This window comes from Perca fluviatilis, chromosome 15 (assembly GCF_010015445.1).
Source record: "Perca fluviatilis chromosome 15, GENO_Pfluv_1.0, whole genome shotgun sequence".
Classification (NCBI taxonomy): Eukaryota; Metazoa; Chordata; class Actinopteri; order Perciformes; family Percidae; genus Perca; species Perca fluviatilis.
The window spans coordinates 2,425,188-2,438,248 of NC_053126.1; the positions used below are offsets into that span (position 1 = coordinate 2,425,188).

Sequence of the window (13,061 nt, forward strand, 5' to 3'; positions counted from 1 at the left end):
AAACCGGAGCTGCCAACGCCAGTATCTTCTTATTACTCGCCATCGTATTCTCTTCCGTTCAGCGAGTAATGACGAAAACGATTCCTTCTCGACTACTATCACCTCTCTCTGATGGAAACAAGGACTGACCACAGCGTGCTCTGTGTTTACCAGGTCTACACAGATGGTCCCTCATTTCTGGTTTTAATTTTTTGGGGCGACAAAAACAGATTAGCGCCGCCTGCTGTTATGGAGACGCATTACGTCTCGCGCACGCGCAGAACGTACGCTCAAGTCGGCGTCTCTTCGGTGTGTTCTGAGGCACTTTTTTTTGTGAGAGATGGGAGCCGAGTGATCAGTCCGACTGGCTTTTCTACCGACCGCCTTCACACTGGCACTTGAAATCATCTCCGATGCGGCTTCGAAATGACCGGAAGTCATTCATTTCGTATGGAGATTCGCAGACCGCATGCGAATGGGTCCGAACCGGGTCCGACCGAGTGCGGTGCGAAAAAAATCGTGTCAGTTGGTCATCCGGATGCGTTCAAAAAATTTAACTCTTGCGAAAAGCTACGGACGGTTCCTATCCGACGGAAGTTAGCGTTGCTATGGTACTGATAAACAAATCTGCTAATGCTAATTGGTTTGCTAGCAACAGACGTCTAACTATTGACATTATACCGCTGTATCAAATTTAACCGACTTGACATGTCAACGTCCTGGGCAACTTTACTCCACGCAGCAGCCTTTCTGTTTATATCTGTATAAGAGAGGTCCGAGAGAATCGGACATTCAGACACTTATCACTCCTTCTAGTTGTTCTGCCATTTTTGTAAATCGCTTCCGAAGCTTTTCAACGGTGTAGTACGACGTCCGCTGGGGGCGTATTAACGTATTACGGAGCTGATTTCCTAGAACACGTTTTAAAACAAGAGGTGATCGTGCATTTTCGGTGGTGGCCCCAGGGCTCTCTCCCTTTAGCCCTGAGAGTTTTGGATTCTCTGGAAATCTTTAAAAAAACACCTGAAGACTCATCTTTTTAGACAAGCATTTTATTAGCCATATAGCTTTGTATGTGTTGTCTTTGCTCTGTTTTTGTTTTACTGTAAAGCACTTTGTGACCCCTTTTGTCTGTGAAAGGTGCTATATAAATAAAGTTTACTTACTTACTTACTTACTGATTTCAACTGCCAGTGTGAAGGCGGTGTGAGCCTTGAGTATGCATGGGCCGGTTACCGGTTTTTAAGGTATACCGCGCTTTGAAAAAGTCACGGGTTCAAAACCTCTAACATTTTTCATCATACCGTTCCGGTTTTTCAAGGACAGAAAGTGCAGTTTCAACCCGGTCTCACCGGCAGTTCGTGAAATGGTCACCTTATTTTTAATCTATTGATACGTGTTCACGGGGACGGTTTTATCGGGTTTTTTCGTGGCGGTCAGCAGCACGAAATGTTCTATAGCGAGATTAACGGGCCCCAGGGAGCGCACGACAATAACGGGACAGTTAACGGGGAAACAACACGCCACACGCAGGACGCGATCCCCGGTGAAAGTCCTGAATTGTTTGACCCATCCACCCCGCCCCCCCCCCCAAACCAACCTCCTTACGCGGATTTTCGGCATTTCATACTACTTGCTACCGTAGTCGTGCCGTGACCACGACATATACTTCCCATTTAAAATACATTAGTTTACATTTTCGTGCTGGCTACCACAAAAAAAAACGACAAAAATAGGGCTGCTCCCTCTTAGTGGATTAGTGGACTAATCGGTGGTTTTGGTCTTAGTCAACTTAGATCTCTTTAGTCCATTAGTCATGTCTGATGCTGTTTTCATGCTGAATGACTTATTTCTAAGAAACATACGAGCTCATCTCTGGTAAACACAAGAATTAAAGTGGTGCTTTTAGCATGACTCTTTGTGGAGAAACTCAGATTTACAGATCTGTCGATTAAATCAACTAATCCATTAGTCGGTACAATTGAATGAGTGTTAATCGACTAAGAATTTCTTCAATCGCAACACATTCTCACACCCAACTCGGAAAATAAGGACGTTCGGTCAGGAGCCTTTCTCGTTCTTATTTGACGTTAAAAGTCTCCTTTAGCGTCTCATGTAAACGTGCTTGGTCGCCACTATTGCCGTCCCTTTTTCGTCCCTTTTGACGCGCTTGGTCGGGACGGGTGAACGGAATCGCGGAGGTTTAGGAGAAAAACAACGGGGAAAGGACGCGTCAAAAGCCGGGAAACACACGCCGGAGACGGGGAAACAAAACGCCACACGCGGGGCGCGAACCCGAGTCTCCTGAGTGAAAGTCCGGTGTTTTACCCATCCACCACCCCAACCACCATCCTTACCCAGCAATTTCCCATTACATACCACTCGCTAAATCTCATCCAACTGCGGCTCTCCCCAGTACGTTACACAAATACGCCGAAGGGTGCCTTTTTGGTCGCATCACACGCTGAAGGACACTGACCAAACGTACTTATTTTACGAGTTCGGAATGAGAACGGGTTGTCAATCGAGCACAGCCCTGGACACAAATCAATAGATTAACTAACGTGACCATTTCACGAACTGCCGTGAGACTCGGGTTGGCAGTTTAGTGATCCCTCTCCCTGCCAGTGGGTTTAAAAATAAAACACGTTGTGTTCAATGGAAAAAGACAAGACATTTCAAAAATAATAAAAACCTATAATTGCAATTACCGTGAAACCGTGAGGAATTTTTTCGGAACGTTTTCTTACCGTCAGAATCCGGCCCGTGCCTACCTGTAAGGTGCAGCTTGAGAAGGTGGAGGTGACGGGGTTTTGTGCCGAGTTGCAGGCTGGGGGCCCATTGCTGGTCCCTGGGGTTAGGGGTCGCCCTTCTGGCTCCATGGTCCACCCCCCCCAGAGAACAGTATGGAGTCCCGCTGGCGACCAGCCTCCCTACATTGTGCAGCTGCCTCTTCTTGTGTAAACATAAACACACAACAACAACAAAATATAAGTTTCTCACAGCTAAGGCCTCCTACACACTGGCTGCGTGGCGGCTGCGTGGCGTTTTCTGTGTCTTTGTACACCAGAAAGGTGTCTGACTGAGGCCTCTGTCAGTACCCGATCCGTTCTACCTGCACAATCCGTTCTGCGCATGCGCTGTGGTACGAGGATTTACGACACTACCCAATCTGTTCCCACGCTAGCCTCCAGCTAACGTTAGTTTAGCTAATAGCTAATTCGGCGGACCGCTAGGTGATTATAGCGGTCTGCCGTTAGCCTCCACTGGGAAGCTAACGTTAGTTTAGCTAACGGTTAATTTGGCTAACCGCTAGCTGATTGTAGCGGTCTGCCGTTAGCCTCCACAGTGAAGCTAACGTTAGTTTAGCTAACAGCTAATTTGGCTAACCGCTAGCTGAGACAGCATGTAAACTCTAAAAGACCCTCAAAATAAAACTTGAAAATAAACGTTAACATATATAACAGCTGTTACGTCAGCTCTACTTGTGCTCATTTAAAATACAATCACTCAATACTCGTCTTTATTGTTATTACTGTAAAGTCTTAATTTAGCTGTAGCTGCTTTTCCCATTATGTTTGACTTAACGTTATTTTAGACTGAATCTAGCTGTCCGTTCTGCCTGCACGATCCGTTCTGCACATGCGTTATTTTAGACTGAAGGCTGTCGGCTAGCGGTTAGCCGAATTAGCTGTTAGCTATCCCGGTGGAGGCTAGCGTGGAACAGATTGGGCAGGTCGTAAAACGGTATTATCATCTGCGCCTACGTCATGGCATACGTATAATCTTGCACATGCGCAGAACGGATCGTGCCGGTGGAACGGATCGTGTACTGACAGCCTCCTACACACTGGCTGCGTGGCGCGAGCGTGGCGTTTCTGTTGCGTGGCGGCTGCGTGGCGTTTTCTATGTCTTTGTACACCAGAAAGGTGTCTGACTGCTAGCCTTGTCTGGTCACATGGATGTTTCCCATAAACATAAACATAAATATATACTGATCTGATTACAGCAAAGACAACGTCGGCAGTATTGACCATATACCCCTGACTGCAGACCCGCAGACCTCAATGTGGGCGGAGTTAAACGTTTAACCCCGCTGTCACTAAGTCGAGTGCAGATGTGAATTGCGCATGCGTCACTTTATGACAAGTAGCCTACAATATGCTGTCTATGGTTTTGAGCTAACGTTAGCAATCAAACAATCACAGATAGCTAAAACTAGTGCCCTATATTTAGGGCACTAGCTAGCTAAAACGTTTTGAAATGACTGCTAGCTAAGATGCTAACGGCGTTTTGAGCTAATGTTAGCCATCAAGTAGCCTCCTAGATGCTAATGGCGTTTTGAGCTAACGTTAGCAATCAAGTAGCCTACTAGATGCTAACGGCGCTTTGAGCTAACGTTAGCAATCAAACAATCATAGATAGCTAAAACGTTTTTGAAATGACTGCTAGCTACAAGTTAGCAATCAAACACAACAAAGGCTGTCACCTGAATGGCATTTTGAGCTAACGTCAGCAATCAAACAATCATAGATGGCTAAAACGTTTTAGTTAGTTTAGCTAACAGCTAATTCAGCTAACCGCTAGCTGACAGCTAGATTCAGTCTAAAATAACGTTAAGTCAAACTTAATGGGAAAAGAAGACTTTACAGTAATAACAAAGACAAGTATTGAGTGATTGTATTTTAAATGGGCACAAGTAAAGTAGAACTGACGTAGCTAACAGCTGTTATATATGTTAACGTTTATTTTCAAGTTTTATTTTGAGGGTCTTTTAAAGTTATTACATGTTGTCTCAGCTAGCGGTTAGCTAGCTGTTACCTAAACTAACGTTAGCTTGCCTGTGGAGGCTAACCGCTACAATGTTTGAGAGTGGGCGGGGTTAAACGTTTAACTCCGCCCACATTGAGGTCTGCGGGTCTGCAGTCAGGGGCTTCTCATATTGACGGCAAAATAGGCTCCAGAATATTTCCTTCTGGATTGACAGGTGCAATATTTGATAATCAATCATTATTTTATTTTTTTTATTACATTTATATATCTGCATTTATGTCAAAACCTCGAGACTTTCAAACATCAAAATGTCATTTATTAATATGTATTTGTGTCTAAATGACATATGAACATATTTTCCTGTTCTATTTTGTCTGGAAACGCTTCCAACACGCTTGCGTGTCACGTGACAAAATAGGTGTCGGTCCTATTTCTAGCGTGCATGTGTTTTTTCGGCCTGAGATGTGCGTGTCACAGCCAGTGTGCAGGAGGCCTAACGGGGGCGCAGCAGGAAGGTTGGTCTTCCAGGGATTCAGCCACAAATCATCATCTGATGCTTCGAAAACGTCAAGCTACTGCAAGGGGGTAAGCTTCGCTTCAGAACTCGAACCTCCTATGGCGCCATTTTGATGCTACCAAATGATCACCTCCCGTTAGCATCCCATTGACTCCCATTCATTTTGACGTCACCTTGACAGAGAATAACTTTACATCTGAAGAGTTTAAAGACTCTATTTGTCCGTTGTTTATTTCTAAAGAAACACAACAATGTATAAAATGCTCCATTACCTTGTAGCTCACGTTATGGCTCCGTAGCAGACGCTTTTATAACAATAGGCTAACGATTGGGTCATAACCACGAGACTTACTGTCACACAGTAGAGGAATTACCGTATAGTACAGGAGAAGCTCACAGGCAGTTTGGACTTACAGTACAGGCCAAAAGTTTGGACACACCTTCTCATTCAATGCGTTTCCTTTTTATTTTCATGACTATTTACATTGTAGATTCTCACTGAAGGCATCAAAACTATGAATGAACACATATGGAATTATGTACTTAACAAAAAAGTGTGAAATAACTGACACATGTCTTATATTTTAGATTCTTCAAAGTAGCCACCCTTTGCTTTTTTATTAATAAGGGAAAAACTTCCACTAATTAACCCTGACAAAGCACACCTGTGAAGGTAAAACCATTTCAGGTGACTACCTCATGAAGCTCATTGAGAGAACACCAAGGGTTTGCAGAGTTATCAAAAAAAGCAAAGGGTGGCTACTTTGAAGAATCTAAAATATAAGACATGTTTTCAGTTATTTCACACTTTTTTGTTAAGTACATAATTCCATATGTGTTCATTCATAGTTTTGATGCCTTCAGTGAGAATCTACAATGTAAATAGTCATGAAAATAAAGAAACACATTGAATGAGAAGGTGTGTCCAAACTTTTGGCCTGTACTGTACATGAGCTGTTTAGGTTTAATGACTAATGTTAACTAGCATGTTAGTGATCAGTAATTAGCCTGTGCCTATGTTATCTCCTTACATATACCTACGCTCTCCGTCTCTGTAAGATTGGGAATGATTGAGATTTCTCTCGGCACAGCTACCAGAAGACTTCACACTTTCAGACAGGTTGCTCACGTCACATCTACGTCTTCAAGCTCAGTTGGAGGCTGCTCAGTAACGCTCAGCCAGCACCGGGAAAGAGACTTCTGATATCCTTCACTGGGGTCTGTCTAGAGACACGAGATCTGGTGGTCCAGTTTATATATTTACTGTCTATGATCTGCTGTCAGCTGTTATCAGAGGATGCAGGGGAGGGAAACAAGAAATAAAAACAGAAACTCTCAAAATGAAACTCACTGACAGTCATTAAGTTGTTTCCTGTGTGTCGATATTCTTAAAGCTACAGTGCGTAGTTTCTGTTCTCTTCTAGGTAATGACAACAAATCTGTCGGCGCGTCCACATGATACAAGCCTTCTGAACATAATCACACTGAGAAATCCAGAGGGAGTTGTGTGGAGCTGATAGTCTTAATTAGCTTCCTACTTTTTGTGAACCCAAAACTTTTGTAAACTCATCTCAAGCACCACAACAATTGAGTTTAGGTTTGTGAGATTTGAGAATTTCAAAAAGCGAAAACATCAACTTTTCAGCTTTAGGGCCAAATGATCTCTTTACACAAATTTGGACGTCACTAAACAAACAGCTGAGTTTGTTCTGAACATTTTGATATGAATCACAAATGGGTATCCGGTTACATGCAAATATCCTTAAAATGTGAATTTAAAAAGAAATGTAAAAATGTCCCTCAGAGGGTTAATGTTTAATATGTTTACGTATGCACCAACAACCACGACAGAGTCCTTGTGAGTGCTACGTACTTGGCAGTAAATCCTTTTCTGATTCTGATTGAAAAATAGTGCACCTAGCTGCTGTAAATGGAGCATCATTTGGGCTGAGCCCCCAAATGCCTCCAACTTCTTGCTCCGCCCCTGGTCACAGCTTAAAAGTTTCACCTTTTTTACACCCAAAGCCAACTCTCACTGTAGAAACTTACACACGAATGTTAATTCTTATAACACCCAGCACACTGTAAAGAAGAATCAGAAAACATATGAGAGAATATGGAAGTGTCAGATCTGCAGAATGGGTCGTGTTTTGTGTCTGTATTTATTTTGCCAGCTGCAGTTATCTGACCTATTTTCCCCACATGTCTCGGTCTTAAAGAATAAAATAGGGCGCCCAAAAAATGGTTACATAAATAAGTGGCCTTTCCATTCAGGCATTCAGGCCCATGTCCTCTCCTGCTGCCCCACTAAAAAGGCAGGAAAATGCCCGGGTGCATCAAGGTGTCCCACGGGTTGGCCTGTGTGGCGTTACAGGACTGGGCTGGTATCGATCCGGTCGCTGTCAGCTGACTATAACAACAATGCATCCGTGCACAATGCTTTTTTTGCAAACCAAAACGCCCATAATATGCAGTTGTTGTTTTTTTTAGTGCCAATACTCACTGAAATCGGCCTGGTTTGCGGGTCGCAGTGAAAAGCGGTCTGCTTTAAGCACCGTTCGCCATAGTTTTCAGAACGGACCTGGCGCTTTCTTTTCCTCCCCGGAGACGATGCTCTCCTGCGGCTCTGACCGCCGGGGGAACTCGCTCTCTCTCTGGGTCGCTGCTCAGGTCTGGTCCGCTGCACGGATCCCTGGAAGATGCCAGGCAGAGGACTCCATGTTATTTGGGCTTGCAAGGCAACGCCACGGCTGCGTGCGTAACGTCAAAGGCACGGAGGAGTGTGACGAGAAGAGTTTCAAATAGGACCCACACATAGAGTCCACGTTAATAAGTTCAACTTTACGAGCTTTATTACAACTGCCTTGTGTTCTCATCTAGACGGGGAGACGCTGGCGTGCGTGAAAGGCTGTTCTGTTGTCACGTTTTGAATCTTGGGGACACTTTATTCTGCGACACGTACGAGACTGAACACACACTGAAGACGTTTAATCACGCCAGATATGATGTTAGGGAAACAATGAAAGTATTAATTGCCAATTAGAGCCAGTTTAGTTTCATTTGGCGCCAGTTTGGTGCACCTGTCCCACCACTGTAGTCCATAACATGTTCATAAAACACACGGCTGTGTCCCTAACTGTGAGGTCAGGAAGATTTGGGTTGGAGTTTATTAATTAGTGTTCATAAAATGTCCTGAAATGTTGGAAATCAATAAATGCCATAACACTGAATGTTGCACAGTCATCTGGCGCTCTCTGCTGGCCGGAGATGGAAGTGTGTGTTTGTAGCATCAAAGATACTGTAGAACAGGGGGGTCAAACTCAACTTCACTGGGGGCCACACTGGAAAAAGAGAATCACTCCGAGGGCCACACATGGAGAGTTTATTGACGTGCTTTTGTAACTGCATGTCACTTTATTTTTTTTACATTTTGGTAGCTTTTTTCCTCATTTTTGTTCCCGACATCTTTCTCACCCCTTTTCCACCGAGGCAGAGCTGGTGCTGGTTCGGAGCCAGAGTCTATAGTTTCAAATCGGTTCTTTGTTTTTCGACCACCAAAGCACCAGCTCCGAACAGGTAAAAGTGGTTCTCAAGTAGCACCGAATCATCGCTGGGCCAGAAGTAAGAACCGTTTACGTCAGCGGCTGGGGGGGGGCGGGGTTACCGTGACCAACAAGACGAACAGAAACTTGTGACATGGCATTTTTAGAATTAGCAGATAAACACGATGGACGGCAGCGGTGGTCAGAGGAGGAAACGAGCTGCTTTCTTACACTACAAAGGCGAGCCGCGCCAACACGTTGGAGCCGCCGAGTTTGGACGCCGATGTCGGTCCGCAAAGCCACGACCATCACTAGCAAAGCAGCGTCCACCATTGTTGATGGTGTGTTAGTGTTTGGCGCTAACGTTGCTGGGAAAGATGAGACGTATACAGTGCGGTAAGACCTGGCTCTGTGCCGGCTCTTTAGCCTGCGGGAAAGCTAACCGGTTCTTTGGAGGCTCGTCAGTCGAACCAACTCCGAACCGGCACTAGCTCTAGCTCTGAACCAGCACCTGGTTCTTGTTGGTGGAAAAGGGCTTTCTCAGACATTTGTCACCTTTTTGTAAATTTGTTGCTTTTTCTGACATTTTTGTATGTTTTTTGTCGCATTTTTGTTGACATGAAGCTCTAGAAAAGTCATCAAAAGAGTTCCTATAGCCATCGTAGAATTTAGCAAATCAAGAAAAACAATGATTCAATTTTTTTTTAACAACAACCTGTTTCTCAGCCTGAATATGAAAACTCTCTCTTTGCTTCTTCTGGGGGAATATCTGAGTCTCAGAGTCGGCAAATCTGTCATATTCTGCTTTGAATGTCAGGTAATTGCAGTTTAAAAAAACACTTTACTTTGTTTTTGGTTTGGTGCACAACTAGGAGGGCCCAAAATATATTGTGAACCCAAATTGATGTACAGGCCGGATCTAAATCTGCAAGGGGGCCTTTGGAGTTTGACACATATGCTGTAGGAGCTATACTCATTGGCGATTTTAGACCCTTTTTATGGGGGCTCAAATTTCATCTAAGCCACCCTAAATATGATAATAATAAAAAAATTATTTTTGTGCTTCAAGTGAGAGTTTGTGAACTTGTCTGTTAGTGACGGAGGACAACCAATTACAGGTTCAAAGGGCTTGAAACAGGTTTAATATCCTGTGTGTCTGTCTCCGATGCTACGCACCTGTTACCCCATCAAGGAAAGGGTTAACGGAAACGTAGTGTTGGCCAATCAGAGGAGGGTATGGTGCCAGACTCCCGCCTTTGGCTGAGTCTCTATCTGATCTGTCAGAGGACGAGTAGAGACGGTTGTGAAGTTCAGAGCCGGCCCACCCATAAGCAAACTAAGCGGCTGCTTAGGGCCCCGTGGCTACCAGAGGGCCCCCCAAGAGCTCTTGAAATGTCCCACAATAGAGCTCATAACAGAGCCGGTCTATTTAAAGATAGTGTTGCTGCTAATAGGTCTCACATTAGTCTTTAAATGCGTATTTGTACATTATGAGTGTTTAAACTAATATTTACAATACACAAGTTGGTTTAGTGCCAAGTGTAGTGGCAGCATGTTACAGTGTGGAGAGTCCCCCAAATCAAATCCTGCTTAGGGCCCCCCAAAAGTCTAGGGCCGGCCCTGGTGAAGTTTAACGTTGGTGGTCCCCAGAGAAGAAGTTGGTCATTTCATGGCACAGATTACAACCCAAATTAATTAATTCAAGGCACTGTATCCATGTCACATTATCATCATAAAGTCTGATCCTAGAAACACCCCTATACGTACTGTATGTTGTTTGTGGTCTCATTTATATTACTCATCGATTATTATATTATAGGTCACATGTGTCAAACTCGAGGCCCGCGGGCCAAATCCGGCCCCTTGCAGATTTTGAGCCGGTCCGTATATCAATTTAGGTTCACAATACATTTTGGCCAACCTAGTTTTTGTAGCTTTTTCTGAAGTTTTTGTCACTTTTGCAGACGCTTTTGGTGCCTTTTTTACGATGTTTTTGCCACTTTTTTCAACGATTTTTGGGGGCTTTTTTTGGCGTTTTTTTCCAATGTTTTTATTGCTTTTTTCAACATTTTTTGTCGCTTTTTTTCTTTGATGGCTAAGTTACTTTTTGGGGGCTTTCTGTGGACCAAACTGTAAATGAGAAGACTATATGAGACACTGCAATAATCCAGTAAAAGATCCTTGACTTTTTCCGATGAAACAAAAGCATGTGAATAAACTAAACATGTCCAGCCCTTGATGTCATTCTTAGTTTCCAGTGTGGCCCTCTGGGAAATTGAGTGTGACACCCCTGTTGTAGGTGGTGGGCGTGTTCATCACGGCTTGAGCGGAAGTGATAACATTATATCTGTTTGCTTCACCTGTTCACCTGTTGGTTTTTGGGCTTTGACAGAGAGGGGTGGACCGCTAAAAGTAGTAATACCACAGCAGTGGTGGAATATAACTAAGTACATTTACTCCAGTACTGTACTCAGGGGCGTAGCACAACATTCTGCGCCCTGTAGAAAGGCATTTTCTGTGGGCCCCTCCCCGCATCTACAGCTATTCATTCTAGCATCTTTTTGGGCTCTCCTCACATGAGGGCTTTGGATGATTTTATATAGGCCTTAGTGGTCCCCTAATACTGTATCTGAAGTCTCTTTTTAAACCCTTGGGGCCCCTAAAATAAACTCTTTTAAAAAAACTGGCCCCAAAAAAAAATTTTAAAAAAAGGCCCCCCATAAAAAAAATTTAAAAAAAAAAAAAAAAAAAAAAAAAAAAAAAAAAAAAAAAAAAAAAAAAAAAAAAAAAAAAAAAAAAAAAAAAAAAAAAAACCTAATACTGTACCTGAAGTCTCTTTTATATAGACCTTAGTGGTCCCCTAATACTATATCTGAAGTCTCTTTTATATAGACCTTAGTGGTCCCCTAATACTGTATCTGAAGTCTCTTTTATATAGACCTTAGTGGTCCCCTAATACTATATCTGAAGTCTCTTTAATATAGACCTTAGTGGTCCCCTAATACTGTATCTGAAGTCTCTTTTATATAGACCTTTAGTGGTCCCCTAATACTATATCTGAAGTCTCTTTTATATAGACCTTAGTGGTCCCCTGATACTGTATCTGAAGTCTCTTTTTATATAGAACTTAGTGGTCCCCTGATACTGTATCTGAAGTCTCTTTTATATAGACCTTAGTGGTCCCCTAATACTGTATCTGAAGTCTCTGTTATATAGACCTTAGTGGTCCCCTAATACTGTATCTGAAGTCTCTGTTATATAGACCTTAGTGGTCCCCTAATACTGTATCTGAAGTCTCTTTTATATAGACCTTAGTGGTCCCCTAATACTGTATATGAAGTCTCTTTTATATAGACCTTAGTGGTCCCCTAATACTGTATCTTAAGGCCTTGACCAACTCCCACTTTGCTCGTTTGAAAGCCATGATGTCTCTCTCTCTCTCTCATGGGGGGCCAAATTCTCTGGGCGGGCAAAGCAGAGAAAGGGGAGGTAACCTTGCTCCTTATGACATCATAAGGATAAGATTCCTGATTGGTCCATCTGAGCTTTCATTTTCTCAAAGGCAGAGCAGGATACCCAGGGCTCGGTTTACACCTATCACCATTTCTAGCCACTGGGGGACCATAGGCAGGCTGGGGGAACGCTTATTAATGTTAAAAAAAACCTCATGAAGTGACATTTTCATGCCATGGGACCTTTAAGGACAAATGTTGAGGTAGCCTACTTTATTTGAGTCTTTTCTTTTCATGCCACTTTCTACTTCTACTCCGCTACATTTCAGATCTGTAGAGCTGCACAATTAATTGCAATTTTGTCCAAATCGCAATACGGACTATAGTTGGCAATATTTGTTAAAAGCAAAATATGTGTCAAACTTCAAATCCTATCCTACAGACAACAGACAACATCTTTGTTTGATACAGATCTTCGCAGAAATCACACTATCCTCATTTTCATTTAGTAAAATTTAATATTTTTGAATGAAAATGAGAATAACGAACGTGATCGTTCCCTCCAATATCTGCATTTCACAGGAATCACACTAGATTTCATGCAACACAAGAAAGTGGCAACAGTCAGAACATATGAATGAGACAAATATGGATTGTGTATCTGGTTTATTCAAGGCTCTCTTCCTCTTGTCAAGCAGATGGTTTTCATTTCTTTACCTCCTAAAAAGAATTTAAAAAAAATAGGGGATTAAAATTAATTCAAATTGAAAAAAAAAGTGAAACAGTGGTGAAACAGTG

The 13,061-nt window shown here is 43.0% G+C and overlaps 2 protein-coding genes across 2 annotated transcripts in view; both read right to left on the reverse strand.

Moving 5' to 3' along the window:
• The window catches only part of si:ch211-194b1.1 (protein Wiz), a 77,779-nt gene extending 69,746 nt beyond the window's left edge, over window positions 1–8,033 (reverse strand). The window contains 2 exon segments of the mRNA XM_039825406.1: window positions 2,754–2,934; window positions 7,773–8,033. Coding sequence (XP_039681340.1) covers window positions 2,754–2,861 — 108 coding nt within the window. The 5' untranslated portion in view covers window positions 2,862–2,934; window positions 7,773–8,033.
• A 4,881-nt stretch (window positions 8,034–12,914) lies between these two features.
• The window catches only part of pglyrp6 (peptidoglycan recognition protein 6), a 12,368-nt gene continuing 12,221 nt past the window's right edge, over window positions 12,915–13,061 (reverse strand). The window contains exon 6 of the mRNA XM_039823842.1: window positions 12,915–12,983. Coding sequence (XP_039679776.1) covers window positions 12,969–12,983 — 15 coding nt within the window. The 3' untranslated portion in view covers window positions 12,915–12,968. The remainder of the gene's footprint in view (window positions 12,984–13,061) is intronic.